The sequence below is a fragment of the Hevea brasiliensis genome, chromosome 3 (assembly GCF_030052815.1).
Source record: "Hevea brasiliensis isolate MT/VB/25A 57/8 chromosome 3, ASM3005281v1, whole genome shotgun sequence".
Taxonomy (NCBI): domain Eukaryota; kingdom Viridiplantae; phylum Streptophyta; class Magnoliopsida; order Malpighiales; family Euphorbiaceae; genus Hevea; species Hevea brasiliensis.
In genome coordinates, this window is record NC_079495.1 from 104,448,105 (window position 1) to 104,464,714 (window position 16,610).

A 16,610-nucleotide genomic window follows, 5' to 3' on the forward strand; every position below is an offset into this window, starting at 1 on the left:
TTGAGTTTTTTTTTTAATTGCAATCAAGTGGTTTTACATATTAGTTTTTTGAATTTTTCTTACTTAAACTCGATCCATAATGAATTCAACAAACTCAAAATACAAGATATATGGTAGAACTCATCTATTAAATATATGAGTTTTATATGTCTGTATCTTCGAATATAATAAACCTCGTCTAGACAAAATTAACCTAATTTTTTGAGTTCAACCTTTTTCATTTTGTGAAAAATAGACTATTTATATTAGGAAAGGAATTTAAAAAAAAATGAAAATTCTTATGATGGAGAATTAAACTGGAAAATGAACTCAACCGAGTGCCATTAAAGTGGAGCGTTTGTCGGTGATATAAGCCTTTAAATTTGTACTTAGTAAAATTTAGACAGACAATTAGTTCTAAAAGTTTTACTTTAGCTTTACATTTTCGTTAAATTCAAAGAGTACACGCTAATTCATCTACGTGTTGCAGCTGCCCCTGTTGCTATTACTAGAATAATGGAACCCTTCAGCTTTTTATTGCACGTACCCATGTCATCGTGTCCTCAAGGCAAGGGTTTTTTATGTCGATTTGAATCAATCACATCATTATTATTTTTTCTCTTTAATTTATTTGGAGGGAGAAATAAATGGCTTCATTTGAGCTTGAATTTTCGTTTGGAATGAATAGCAATTTTATTAAACAGCTTCTATATAGAGTTAATTAATATATATTTCATAGCTGATAAATAATTTATTAATTATAAGCTGCAATTTGATAAATTTATTAAACAAGTTAATTTAACATTTTAAAAATTTATTAGTTATCGGCTTTATATAACGATTGAATTAAACACCAAAGAATGATCTAGTAATCGAGATGGTGACCTTAATTAACCATCAAGCTATTATAGTCCTTCTTAAAGTTTGCAATTGATGTGTAGCGTGAGATTTATTTTGAAAGGATGAAAGCTAAAGTCGCTAGAGGTGACAAAACAGTCAAGTAAGATCAGGTTCTGATTATTTTGAACTCTAATTTATTTTGAGTGTCACGACAATTTTTTTAATAAAATTCAAGTATAAAATGGTGCTTTTGAACTTTTAATGCAGTAAGTCTGTAATTATAAAGTTCCTCATATATAATTAACGGTTCATTTTCTATATAAATCTATATCTCCAAATTTATTATCTTTGGTTTTGATTTTAAGAATATTAATGGTTTTTTAACCAATGAGAGTATTAAGGGTTTAATGCATACTGTCAAAATATGAGACATGTAATTTTGTTACTGTATTTGAAGTACAAAGCATATAGCTATTAACTGTAATAAGTTATCTTAAGGGAGGAGAATTATAACTCTTGTTTTATATCCGATTAATATGGAATAATATATTCTCTTACGATAACATAAACACATGGAACATAAAGTTTAAAAAACTCAACATCTACGAGTTAATAATGAAATTTGTATTTTTAATAATGAAAAAAAAAAAAAATATATATATATATATATATATATATATATATATATATATATATATAGAACTAAGAACAAAAACCCAGAGAAAACCTTATCTGATCTCATCTCTTAAGATGATGAAAACAGAATTGGAAGGGACAGGATAATAGATAAAGTTGAAATATTCAACCAAGCAACCTGTATTTCGGGTGATAGAATGAATGGAGGAGCACTCTTGAATTTTCTTCTTGGGAAGACTTGGACTTTACCTCAACTAGCCATTCTTTGTTACAGGAGGGTTGGGATTCTTCATCCTGGTCTCAAATGCAGAATACAGGTCACACATTGGGAAGATTTAGACTTTATATATGATTGTTAACAGAAGAATAAGAAGAACATTCCTGGCCATGCGAAGTGAAGGGAGGGGCAAAACATGAAGGGAGTCAAATCTGGAATTGGAAGAAGAAGAAGAAGAGGAAGTGGTGGCAGATCTGGAAAATATCTTGAATTTTGGAAGTTTGAGTGACTTGAAAATTAATATTGGAGAAAATTTATTTAGAATACAAAATAACATATGGAGTTAATTTGCTAGAAAGATTAATTCAGGGCATTATATTCTTTTAAAAGCTTAAATATTTTAGAGGATATTTTAAAGAATTATATAGATTTAGAGCCTATTTGGCACAAATGATAACCGATAATTAATAATTGATATTGATACCTAATAGTAATTGAGCCTTTGTAAAATTATATTTAGTTATTACTGTTGTCATATAAAATAACCAGTAAGAGTAAATATGATATTATTTATTTTATTTTTAAAATAAAAATATAATTATTAAATTATTATACAATAAATAAAAGAATTAAAAATATAATTTTTTAATGTATGTATAAGAATCAACATTATAGTTTTTATTTATTATAATTTTAAATAATTTATTGATTTAAAAAATAATAAAAAATTAATTTAAGATTAACTCTAATTGTAAAGTTGTTCATCAACTGTTGGGTCATTCTTTTATTATTTAATAAAAGTAACCTCAATATTAGTAATATGCAGCATCATAGGTAGTAAAAAAAAAAAAAAAAAAAACTATTATAGTAAAATTGACTTTCCAGAACTGACAACTGAGATATGATAAATCCCATTTGCTTTTCCTTTTTTTAACTTCTTCTTTATTTCACATTTATTATTATTATTATTATCCCCCAAAGTATAAATCAGTTTTTAAAAATATTATTTCATAAAAAAATATTTAAAATATTTTTTTAATTTAGAGTCTCAATATATTTTTAAAGTTTTTTTTTATTTCTTTTTAGGCTAATGAAATACAAATTTTTAAGATTATTTATTATTTGTTTAAATATTTTAATAATAAAATAAATTATATAATATAATAAATTAATAATTATATATTTATTTTAATAATAAAAAAATTATATGACATATCATTATTATTCATTTTATATATTAATAATAATAATTAAATATAATTTTACTAAACACCTTATATAAATCAGTTATAATTAATTATTAGCTATTAACTATATCTAATAACTAAACTAAATATGTATTCAAAACGAAGCTGATACAAATTGAATAGATTTATCAAACAAATAGATTCACCTATTTAGGTGCACATCAGATACCAGCCATATTAAAAAGTTAAATCAAACACCCACTTAATAAACTCTGTTAACCACCAATCATGTGAGGAGAAAATTAGAAAAAGAAAAAAAAAAAGAGAATTTATCCTTAATTTCTTGAATTGAATGGGTGCTTCCGCAATTAGAGAATTGGCACTCTGCGAAAGTTACATCATCAGTGTGTATGACCGGCGACAGTGATGTTAAACTTGTAATCAAATTTTTGTGTGTGTTTAGTAATTTGAATGATTCAGAGAACAATAATTAATCATAATTTATTTTTTTATAATAAATTATTTATAAATAAAATTTTATCAAATTACTTTGAATTTTGTAATATTCTTTTTCCATATAATTTATTTAATAACATAATTATAATCTATCTCTACCTACCTATAATAATATAATATAAATTAATATTAATTAATTAATATATATAAATATGAATGAAGAAATAAAATTATGAGGGGACAAAAATATACTTGAAGAAGGAAGGCGTGACAGAGAACAAATCAACTAAAGCGTGCGCTATTTGCAGGGAAAATTCCTCCATCCACACGCAGTTCCGTATATAGTTTGGAGAAGATGACGTATGAAACAGAACAAAAGAGGCACTATATATTAGAATTACAAACTGAAAAGAAAAAGAAGCTGCCATCAAAATCTATCCTGCACTATCCGCCAGGTTAATTATGTATTAGATTTTTTAAATGAATTGCTTGTTGATCAAATGTTGGACTAAATCATAAATAATACGCTGGATATAGCAAAAAATTTTGCAACCCTATACGCTCAAGGAATTGTGTCAATTGTTTTTTGATTAGCCAAGAATGAAGGTGAAGCCAGAAAGAATAACAAACTAGCATAAATATACACATAAAGTCCTGCAGGATGACCAACTTCACATGACTCATGCAACGCAATGGCAAATTGCCAATAAACTTTCACGAGTCATGCAAGAGCAATTTCATGACATGTATTGTGTTTCTTACCTCTTTTTGTTTTCCCATCTCTATCACTTGGCAACTGCATGCACTACAAGATAATTTTTCTTTGAAACAAGTTTGCAACTTAACTTACAGTATCCTTCCAAAAACTGGGAGATATATATGTTGTTTACATAAATAAATAAATAAATATATATATATATATGTAAACAACATAAATGCATACATCCATCATTCAATTTAACTATACACTAATTTATGCTTCTTTTAATTTAATTATTAGATATAACTGATAATTAATTGTAGCTGATATATATTATAAGTGTTTAGTAAAATTATATCTAATTATTACTGTTTATATGTAAAATGATGAATAAATGTACATATAATACTATTTATTTTATTATTGAAATAGACATATAATTATTAATTTATTATATTAATATATATATATATATATATATATATATATATATATATATATATATATATATATATATATATATATATTATTGTAATACAAATGCCACTGGTTTTGCCATTATTAAAAGAAGAAGAAGAATAAGAATAACAGCAACAAAAAAAAAAAAAGAAAAATAATAATTTCATAGTTAACAATTGCTTCTAATTGTTCACTATTCTATCATAAGTTAATGAGTATGTATTCATGCCACCATTAGAGGTGTTGAATTGGTGATAAAAATATTTTCAAATGTTGATTTAAATTTTTTTATTTGAATTTTATTGTATGTGTTATTTAAATATAAATTTTATAAAACTTATGAACTAACATCAACAATCCATAAATATTATAATTCTATAAGAAGCGGTTCATGTGTCCTAATAGTGGTTTACCAAATGATTTTGTGCATATAAAGTAATAACGTTCACATATATTAGATTAAGTAAGAGTAGTTGGGAATTGGACAAATCATAATTAACCACGAGGGTTAAATAATTAATTAGAATAGTTGCTCAGGAAATAACTTCTTAAATCTAAAAATCAACAAAGCTGAAGCGCATGTACATCATTTTCTTTACCAAACAAATATGTTTATATAGTCTCCTTCATCTTGTTATAAGCGGGATTTACTTCATTTATTTAAAATTATATTAAATCTTGCTAAGCTATTGTGTCAAGTGTCAATTTTTTTAATGTGCATAAAATCTTCCTTTAGACTTTTCTCTTTGTTTTTTTTTTAAAAAAAAAAAAAATATTGGTGGAGGGAGGGGAGGCAGTCTTTATCGTAAAGTACTAAATGGAAGAAATTGATCTATAGACCGGATTGTGATTCGTAATATCATAGCAGCTACGGAAAAAGTAGAGAATGGAAGAGAGGCTGCTTGGATCAGAAGAAAAAGATATCAATGATTTGAAAGGGAGGATTTTGGTAGAAAACAAGAAAATATGGAAGGTTGGATTTCCTGCTATGTTAGCAAGAGTAACACAATTTGGAATGTTTGTGGTAACACAAGCTTTCATCGGACATGTTGGGAAACTACAACTTGCAGGTTATGCACTCATCCAAATCATCACTATTCAATTTGCAAATGGGATATTGGTAAAAAGACTTCTCTTTTAAATTTCTTATCTTGCAGCTTTTTCCTCTTTTTACCTTTCCAAGAACATGACATCTGATTAATTAAAATATATCTTTACATGATATTTTATTCCCATGATGCATTTATGTAGCTAGGTATGTCAAGTGCCACTGAGACTCTTTGTGGGCAAGCATTTGGAGCAAGACAATATCACATGATGGGTATCTACTTGCAAAGATCATGTATCATCAATCTTATTACTGCAACAATATTGCTTCCTGTCTTCATATTCTCAGGGAAAATTTTCAGGCTACTGGGTGAGGAAGAAGAAATTGCTAATACTGCTGAATATTTCTCTCTGTGGTTCATTCCTATGCTCTACTTCTTTTCCTTGGCTTTTACCATCCAAAAGTACTTGCAAACTCAGCTCAAGAACATGATTGTTGGGTGGCTTTCTGCTGCCTCATTTGTACTTCATGTGCTATTGTCATGGATTTTTGTGAGCAAGCTGAACTGGGGAGTTCCCGGAGCTATGAGTGCTATGAATATTTCAAGTTGGTTGGTCGTAATTGGAGAGCTAGTTTATGTCTTTGGTGGCTGGTGTCCTGATACTTGGAGAGGATTCACTTTAGCTGCCTTCACTAATCTAATTCCTGTAATAAAGCTCTCAATTTCCTCAGGTTTGATGATTTGGTAAGTTCATTTCCTTCTCCAGGCTATGGTTTAGTTAACGGATGGCTTGTAATTGAATAATTAATAGTTGGCAAATTATACTGATTTCATTTGCAATTTATGAAACATGTGGGGCCTCACCTAATTTATACGTGGGTGCACCATAATCTTGAGTTGAGGCGAGAATCTCCTAATGTTACATTGAATTTCACGCTCCCCAAGCACTATTAATTGTGCAACTTCAAAACAACTCTGTTTCGTTTTGTTAGCATAATTATAGCAATTAGCATAATTACAGCAATTAACATGATTATAGGAGATTTGTGTAGCATAATTATAGCAATTAGCATGATTATAGGAGATTTGTGTAGCATAATTATAGCAATTATTATTCTTGTCCAAATTAGTTCATATTCTCATGTATAAATAGATGTAATATCTCTGTAAATGACACACAGACAAATACACAGACAAATACACAATCCTTTTCTTCATTACTTGTATTCTTTCTTCTAACATGGTATCAGAGCCGTAAAGCTTTTATTTATAGTTTCTGGGGTCTCTCTTCTCTCTTTACAACATGTTCTGGTTCATTCTTTTATTTCTGTTATTATACCAAAAATTTGTTTCAAATCGATCCGGTGATTGTGATGTGCTCAATATTAGTCCAACTACACTGCCTCTGTTGAATGCACCAATTGTTGATCGATGCACTGCATCTGCTCCTAGCACTACTCTTCGTCGTTCCGTCAGTTTGCCTCTGTTGAATCTGCACGATTGTTGATCGATCAGTACTGCATCTGCTCCTAGCACTACGTCGTTCCGTCGGTTTACGCCTCTGTTGAATCTGCACGATTGTTGATCGATGCGTACGCATCTGCTCCTAGCACTACTCTTCGTCATTTTACCGTCGGTTTACTCTGTTGAATCTACACCAATTGTTGATCCGATTACTGCGCATCTGCTCCTAGCACTACTCTTCGTCGTTCTACGTCGGTTTGATTCCTGTCTCCTCTATCAGCCAAACCGCTGATATATTCACCAAAACGCATCCTCCCGCTCGCTTTCAGGATCTCTTAAACAAACTCAAGTTGGCACATGCGCTACCACCTTGAGTTTGAGGGGGGGTGTTAGCATAATTATAGCAATTAGCATAATTACAGCAATTAACATGATTATAGGAGATTTGTGTAGCATAATTACAGCAATTAGCATGATTATAGGAGATTTGTGTAGCATAATTATAGCAATTATTATTCTTGTCCAAATTAGTTCATATTCTCATGTATAAATAGATGTAATATCTCTGTAAATGACACACAGACAAATACACAATCCTTTTCTTCATTACTTGTATTCTTTCTTCGTTAGAAGAAAGAATACAAGTAATGAAGAAAAGGATTAACGAAGAAAGAATACAAGTAATGAAGAAAAGGATTGTGTATTTGTCTGTGTATTTGTCTGTGTGCTATTTACAGAGATATTACATCTATTTATACATGAGAATATGAACAAATTTGAACAAGAATAATAATTGCTATAATTATGTTACACAAATCTCCTATAATCATGTTAATTGCTGTAATTATGCTACACAAATCTCCTATAATTATGTTAATTGTTGTAATTATGCTAATTGCTATAATTATGCTAACACCCCCCCCCTCAAACTCACGGTGGTAGCGCATGTGCCAACTTGAGTTTGCTTAAGAGATCCCGAAGCGGCGGAGGATGCGTTTTGAATATATCGGTTTGGTGATAGAGGAGACGAATCAAACTGCGGTAGAACGACGAAGTAGTGCTAGGAGCGATGCGGCGCAGCTGGATCAACAATTGATGCAGATTCAGCGAGCCGTAAACCGGCTAAAACGAAGAGTAGTGCTAGGAGCAGATGCGGTGCAGTGCATCGATCAACAATCGTGCGATTCAACAGAGGCGCAAACTAGGCGGAACGACGAAAGAGTGCTAGGAGCGATGCGTGCAGTATGGATCAACAATCGTGCAGATTCAACAGAGGCGAAACCGGCGAACGACGAAGTGCTAGGAAGCAGATGCGAGCTGCAATCGGATCAACAATTGGTGCGATTCAACAGAGGCAGGTGTAGTTGGACTAATATTGAGCACATCACAATCACCTGGATCAGGATTTGGAAACAGCTCTTTGGTATAATAACAGAAATAAAAGAATGAATCAGAACATGTTGTAGAGAGAGAAGAGAGACCCCAGAAACTATAAATAAAAGCTTTACGGCTCTGATACCATGTTAGAAGAAAGAATACAAGTAATGAAGAAAAGGATTGTGTATTTGTCTGTGTGCTATTTACAGAGATATTACAACTATTTATACATGAGAATATGAACTAATTTGGACAAGAATAATAATTGCTGTAATTATGCTACACAAATCTCCTATAATTATGTTAATTGCTGTAATTATGCTAATTGCTATAATTATGCTAACAGTTTCTACTCCTTAAATGCAAGTTCTCTCTCTGATATTGCATTTTTCTTTTACTCATGGCTTTACCTTGCCAGCTTAGAGTTATGGTACGATGCTGCTTTAGTCCTCTTCGCAGGATACATGAAAAATGCGACAACTCAAGTATCTGCCCTGTCCATTTGGTAAGATTATAACAAGTAATTTCTTAATTAATTTAGGATTTTGCCTATCCAAAGCGTTCTAGCTAAATGAATTTTATCAAAATGAACATGCAGCCTTAATATCATATCTTGGGAATTTATGCTATGTATTGGATTCCTAGCTTCCTCCAGGTACAAATTTCACTATGCTGATGAACTTAATTATATATATATATATATATATATATATATATTAAGCTAATGATGGTTTCCTTCCCTCTTGTTAGTGTGAGAGTTTCAAATGAACTGGGAAGAGGAGATGCTAAAGCTGTAAAATTGTCTGTTAAAGTCGTCTTCTTCACTTCACTGTGCATTGGAGTCTTATTTTTTATAGTATGTTTAGCATTTAATAGACAAATTGCTAAACTGTTCATCAATGAACAAGAAGTCATTCAAGCTGTGTCCAATCTCTCTCTCCTACTTGCTTTCTCAGTTCTGCTCAATAGCTTTCAGGCAGTACTTACAGGTGTGTATATATATATGTTGAAAACACTTAGATTTATTATTTGGTTGAAGCATATACTCTTTAATCACTAACATGTAAATAAATTTTTGAATTCAGGAGTGGCAGTAGGTGCTGGTAGGCAAAGCATGGTTGCATGCATTAACATCAGCAGCTATTACATTGTTGGGGTGCCAATCGGACTTATTCTTGGATATGTGGCTCATCTGCAAACTAAGGTAAGAAATTTTATTTTCTTGCAAGATTGATGATGAGTTTGAATGGTAATTGTTGAAGAGATTTCTTGTTATTCATTTTGCAGGGTATATGGATTGGGATGATAATCGGAGTTGTAATGCAAGTTATGGTACTTGGCTACATTACGTTAAGAACCAGTTGGGATGAAGAGGTAAAAAATTTAAAATTTGAAATACACGAATTCAATTGGGAAAATAATTTTATAAAATTAAAAAACATAAAATTTAAAATGTTTTGATAAAAATTTACCCTGTGAAATAAATATACTATCAAGAAAAAAATAATTACAATGTAATGTCTCACTCAACTGTATAATTTTATCCACTTTGATCCACTTAAATCTTATAAATTTATGTCTAAGGCCTTATCATTTTTCTATATGTATAATTTTCTTTTTTTCCTTTAACTCCTTAGTTAAATTTAACTCTAATTTTTAATACCATTTGGACTTGAAATCAACAAATTTCCACATCCAAGTTAAATATAATTAAATCTTATAACACGCAAAAGTTAATTTCTGCTTGGATACCTGCATTGCAATCTTAATATGGATATGACATATTCCTTCAACTCGCATATTACTAGCCAATGTACCTTTCAATTTTTATAAATTTCTCATACTAAACTTCTCACCTTTTATGATCACAAGATTACTAAAGCTAACTTTCATGACTCAACTATAAATGAAACAGCAACAATTCAAGGAATCTGATTCACCAAAAGAAATCAAGTTTCTTTTGAATTTAGAAATATACCTTGGTTCATTATATATGTTTCCATCATTGCAATTCAATCTTTAAAACGCCAATACATGTCTTCAATGTCCATCTTCTCATCATTGGCTAGTTTCATCGACTATTTTTCTTTCTTTTTAATCACATTAAACTACTTATTTTTTGAGCAACTATGGAGTGAGAAAGTGAAATCTATCAACAACCACATATCTTATAATAGATATTTTGTCTTTTTCCTTGTCTTCATCTATTACATCAACATTTAGAATTTTACCATCATTAATACGAAATTACCAATCTTATTTTTGTCACGACTTTTCTTGAATTGTTTGTATTTTACAAGCTCTTCCTCCATCTTCTTGCATTAATATTGGATTTGTTCCTTCTAATGACAATAATAACATTCCTTATCTATATAATTTACTTGGGGTCTCAAGCTCTGATTTACTATTTCTTCTAGAATTATTTTCATTTTGATTACTTCTGTCACAACTAGAACTATGAAGAAAAGTTATACCTTTGTTACTATTACTAGGTTGCTTAAACTTCTCATCATCCAAAATCAATGCGGTAACATCTTTCAACTTTAATGTCTCTTTACCAATTATTAATGTTTTATTTTCATTCTATTTAAAATAAAATCACACTTTTGGACATAGTCTGGTATTTTTATAAATATTTACATTTATTTATTCTTTGTTATTAAAATTTATGTAATTATTATTATTTTTTAAAGAAAAATTAATAATATTATTTTTACTTATATTACTTCTTAATTCGATTTTATGTTAATTTCTAATAGGATTTCCATCTAATTTATCTTATTTCCTTTGATTTTATTTATATATTATTTTACTTTATTTAATAATATTCAAACTTTAATATATATATATATATATATATATATATATATATATATATATATATATATATATATATATATATATATATATATTATCTTTCATTCTTACATTAGCAAAATAATATATTTATATTAAATTATTATTTAGCACATTTTGTATTAAAATTATTTATATATTAAATTAAAATTTAAAAATTTTTATGACACAAATTAAAATTAAGAAACATGTGCTACATCTATCTAAGTTGAGTGACGGTGAATAAAATTTGATCATAAGTTAACTTATAAATTAGTCATAACAAATTATATGGATTTTAATAGTACTCAAATATAAAGTTCAGATATTTTTATGATGATACATCTATCTAAATTGAGAGATTATATATGAATGATATTAACTCATGAATGCCTCTATTGTTTTTCATTCACTGCCATTATATTAATTGAAAAAGAAAAACTTCATTGATGTAGGTGCAAAAGGCATCCAATCGTCTTGATCGTTGGTTCTTAAGACCTTCCGAAGAATCAAGTACTGAAAATTGCATACGAGAAAGATTGAACGGCTAATTACTATTATGGAGTCTTAATTTTAAATTAATTACATTTTGTATCGACTTTCTTGGTGAATTAAAATTTTCCTTCTCATATTTCCCAAGATTGCTTTATTCAAAATAACTTAAAATAATCTAAATCCAAATGATTCGACTCGTTATCACCTCTAACAAACATTTTCATAGAATTTGATTGGATGTGAAAACCTTCTGATGCACCTTGGAGGTTAAATTCAACTATCAATAATAACATAAATTCCATGATTTCTCTTTGCCCCGTCTCGTTCGTTAATGTACTTGGTGAAGGTATTTGTGAAGTAGATTATTTAGCCAAGCAAGGTTTATCGAGAGCCTCTAACTTCATTGCTTTTATATAAGTGGCTTGCTAGGTTGTTATGACTGTATACTTGTTATGTACCTTGGGATATTTGGTTTGTTGTTATTGTTTAGGCTAACACCATGATTGTGTGTGTGTGTGTATATATATACCTAAAAAAATTTATTCTATTTTAGTTATAAGCCCCCAAAAATAGTTTACATTATTTTATCATGACATATGATGTGAAACCCCTCAAAAAATATAAAAATTATTGTGAAATTCACGCACACAAATTAAAAAAACTATAAAATTGCATTGGATTTTTTACATTTTTCTTATCATCATCAACGTTCATAATATCACATTCAAAATATCATTATCAATGGCAATTGCAACCATTTCTTCTTTTCTGTGACTTTTTTAAAACTATTTAAACATTACAAGATCTTCCTTCATCTTCTGATATGTATATTAAATGTGACTTTTCTTATGACAGTAATAGCATTCCTTATTTTCAAAGTTTATTTATGATCTCGAGTTCGATATACTATTTCTTATTGAATTAATTCCATATGGATTGCTTTTACCACAATTAAAACTTGCAATAAAAGTTTTAGCATCATTGCTTCTCCTGATGTTAGGGTTATCACCAACCTTTTGTAAGACTATGGAAAAGAGGTTAAAAGCAAGAGGATTCATCATCTATCTTCACATTAACACTAGCCAATTAGATAATTAATTTGTTAAAACTGTTCAGTATGTTCCTCTATTCTAAATAAGTATAACTTTTTCAAGTATAAATAATTTATGAGTAAATTTGACGTGCACAAGCTTTTTTACTTTTTTTCACAAAATAATTGAATAAGTCTCTTTGAAAACATTATACTTTATATTAGGGGCCAATCTAGCTCACGAGTTCAAATCATAATGAAATTGGTATCATAGAACAAAATTTAAGTGGATTAGCATTAGATTTTAGGAAAAAGTATAAAGAAAAATATTATATGATTTCACGCTTCGATACATAGAGACCATGGTTTGATTTTTGTCAATTTGATATCCTATATTTTTTTTCTATTAGTAAATATAGTCCAAATAGTTAAGCATTATTAAATGATGCCTATGTATAAATAATTTTTTATCGAATTACTTTGAATTTTATAATTTAATTTTGTGAAGTTATTTTTATATTTTTTTCTTTTTCATATAATTTATTTAATAACATGATATTTAATATATATCTATTTATTTATAATAATATAATATAAATTAATATTAATTAATATAAATAAAGATTAAATGAAATTATGAAGGGATAAAAATGTACTTAGCCTTCAACGAGGAAGGCGTCACAGAGAACAAATCAACTGAAGACATAATCAACTAAAGCCTACGCTAAATATATTTTATGAAATGCAAATACACAAAAAGTGTGGTAGATGAAGTGATGATGTTAAAAATGTATTAATTAAAAGTTGTTATCATGACAAATCATGAAAATTAAAATAAAATAAATTGTGCCATTATTTTATAAAACTTTCTATAAAATGTTTTTGGAAAATTCAATTATAAATATGAAAATATGTAATGGTGATGGATCCGTGTTGATCTGAATTAATTTTTATGATTTTCAGTTGAGTTATATTAATTATAAATTAAAAATTATATAAATAAATATATCTTGATTTAGATTCAATTATAAAAATGAGCAAACTATAGAAATTCGAACCGACCCTGACTAAAGACAAAGAAGAAGAGGGATAAAAATAAAAAAAAAGCCCAATAATAGAGTTTTGAGCTCAAGTTACATTATTAACACTCCCTTCTCTGCTTTAGCAAGCAGCTCCCACCCTCAAAATCCCAGGTGAGAAAGAGAAGTAAAAAATGGTTCAGAGACTGACATATCGGAAACGGCACAGTAATGCCGCCAAATCGAACCAGCACCGGGTCGTCAAAACCCCTGGAAGAAAATTGGTGTACCAGACCACAAAGAACAGAGCTAGTGGTCCGAAGTGCCCTGTTACTGGCAAGAGGATTCAAGGGATTCCACACTTGACACCTGCTGAATATAAGAGGTCAAGATTGGCACGAAACAGGAGAACTGTGAACCAGGCTTATGGTGGAGTGATCATATTTACTTCATTGCCGCAATGCGTCTTCTGTGTTTCTTCCTATAAAGCCCATAAACAATTCAAAGGAGAAAACAAGGAGAAAATCATTGTCTGGCAAACCTAGTGGTGGCAGTGGCAAAGCCAACAGGGATAGGGAAGCTGGGCCACTAAACCAGCCACAAAATGATCATCCATTTGAGAGAAATGGTGTTGCACAACAAACCAATCAACCTCGTGTTGACATCCCAACATCAACATCAAGTGCAGAAGACAACCTTGAGACCAAGAGGGTTTAACCGATCCTACGAGTTATACTGTGGAAATATCAGATTCTATGACTGGTCCAAAAGACAGTTCCACTGATTCTGAAACTAGTGTTTGCAATGGAGACAAGCAAGCTGATTCTAGCAGTCTATTTCGAAAAGATGGCACTGACATTGAGTTTACATTGAAGTGCACACTGAATTCTCAACTTGAAGATGAAACCACATCTGAGTGTTTTGAACAATTGCAAGAGGTTAATGTCAATTCTATTACAGAAAAGGATCAACCAAACTTTTGCGACCAGAAAGTTGTTGACGAAGCTGAAACAGAGGGAGATGGTGCAACAGCAGGAGAGCAGGAAATTGGCAATGCCTAGTCTAAGTTGCACAGGATACTTCCCTTGATGATAAAGCTCACCATCACCTATAAATAAACCTTATGAAGAATCAGAATGCTGTTTACAGAAACCAGAAAGCCCTGATGTGTACACAGAAGGAACTCATATGGAATACTTATCATCTGAAAGTAATGATATCCTTCCATTTAAAGGTGAAATTGGAGCAAAACCAGATAAGGATAATTGCTCCATGCCAACGGAGAAAGATGATGCTTGTGGGATGAAGGTGCAACACCAAGTGAAATTCAATTGCTTAATACACTTGCTGCAATGCATGGTGATGAAACCAAAAGCGAGTGGGAGAATCCTGGTCAGCAAAGAGCAGATGCTCTAGAGTCTTTGCTTGAGCTATGTGCTCGGCTACTTAAACAGGACAAAATCGACGAGCTTGCTGGTGTGTTAAAGCCATTTGGGGAAGAAGTGGTCTCATCTAGAGAAACAGCATTTTGGTTAACAAAAGTCTCATGTCGCAACATAAATTTAATGAGGGGACCTAAACTTGAGGTGATTGCGGCTAATTTATTATTACATTGAGAATATGCATGTATAAATTGTGTTGACATAAAAAGTGTTTCTTGGAGAGTGTTGTTTGATTGATGGGCATAACTTATAGACATATTTTACTGATTGTTTTAATTAGCTTTGATGAGAATAAACTTCCCTTTCTTTTTGGGACTTTATATTGCAAGACTAGCACTTAATCATTGGATTATTGTTCCTATGGGCTCTATAATAAATCTTATGCAGACGCTTTAATCATGGTGTGGTAGCATGATGTTTGGTTTTGCTGCATTAAAACTTGCACAATGTTCACCCTTGTGAGTTAAACCATGCACCAAATTCAGAGCCACAAACACTTTTCAACATTTCCATTTCTGTAGTAATAGTAGGTAAAGGCATGATTCACAAAAGAAGGAAAATGGACTTCTGCTCTGATAAGAACAGCGAAATGGGGCAATCATTTTGTTTGTTGATAAGTCATAGTTCTCATTATTCATTTGCAGAAATATGTCCTGACCTGACCCTTCAGATTCTTCCATTGAACATAGGATGCCCACATTAGATCATCAGAATCATCATATCCTTCCTGTAACATAGTATACCTATTCTGAACCAGACACTAAGTTGAATGGACAAAGAAAAGTACTTCAAATGGATAATGGTAATAACCAAAGGAGTAAATTCTGGTTGTCGGTGGGTTTTCTTTCTTTATGTCATGAAAGAATTATCCTCTACAAGGCAGGATGGGAAAAAATTGAGCTGGGCCGGATGGGTTTGCAAACAATTGCCATCCATACCCATCATTCATGTTAGCGTTAGCAAGAGGAGCAGACCTGCAATACTTATTGAATGAGCAAAAGACTGCACATCAGAGAAGTTTTTCCTTAATGTTTGTCTTTATTTCAATGTTTCAACTACTAATCTACCACATCAGAAATTAATGAAACAAATTAAGGGGGAAAATTCTGCAAGAAGCCAAAAAATTTCCAAGAATTAAAAGAAGATTCATAATCATCATCTGTTATTCTCTTTTCAATCCCTTCCTTCAAGCAACTTTTCTATTCCACATTCATTTCTGTCTTATAAATACATTATTTTGGATATATATCCTGCCATCTTCTTCCCTGTTAATCAGCTTACTGCATATAGTAGGCAAGAATTGTCCGGTGGTGCTGTTAGAGAAAGGATTATTCGAGCCTTTTTGGTTGAAGAACAAAAGATTGTGAAAAAGGTCTTGAAGATTCAAAAGGCAAAGAAAAAACAAGCCTCTAGAAGTTAAGATTG

The 16,610-nt window shown here is 30.3% G+C and overlaps 1 protein-coding gene and 1 pseudogene across 1 annotated transcript; both read left to right on the forward strand.

Moving 5' to 3' along the window:
• Positions 1-5,172: 5,172 nt before the first annotated feature.
• On the forward strand, positions 5,173-11,838 carry LOC110636902 (protein DETOXIFICATION 24-like). Its single transcript, XM_058144399.1, has 8 exons — positions 5,173-5,594; positions 5,726-6,267; positions 8,783-8,869; positions 8,963-9,019; positions 9,115-9,353; positions 9,450-9,568; positions 9,652-9,738; positions 11,655-11,838. Exons 1-8 carry the CDS (start codon positions 5,361-5,363, stop codon positions 11,748-11,750), a joined length of 1,461 nt encoding a protein of 486 aa, XP_058000382.1. The 5' UTR covers positions 5,173-5,360; the 3' UTR covers positions 11,751-11,838.
• Positions 11,839-13,937: 2,099 nt separating this feature from the next.
• Positions 13,938-15,505, forward strand: LOC110654133 (serine/threonine-protein kinase Nek7-like; annotated as a pseudogene).
• The last annotated feature ends 1,105 nt before the right edge of the window (positions 15,506-16,610 follow it).

Bases quoted from the DNA above. Each gene is read 5' to 3' on its own strand.
- LOC110636902 (XM_058144399.1), top strand. From the start codon at position 5,361: ATGGAAGAGAGGCTGCTTGGATCAGAAGAAAAAGATATCAATGATTTG. The intron at 6,268-8,782 runs GTAAGTTCATTT...TTACCTTGCCAG, and splicing joins TCCTCAGGTTTGATGATTTG to CTTAGAGTTATGGTACGATG. The intron at 8,870-8,962 runs GTAAGATTATAA...ATGAACATGCAG, and splicing joins GTATCTGCCCTGTCCATTTG to CCTTAATATCATATCTTGGG.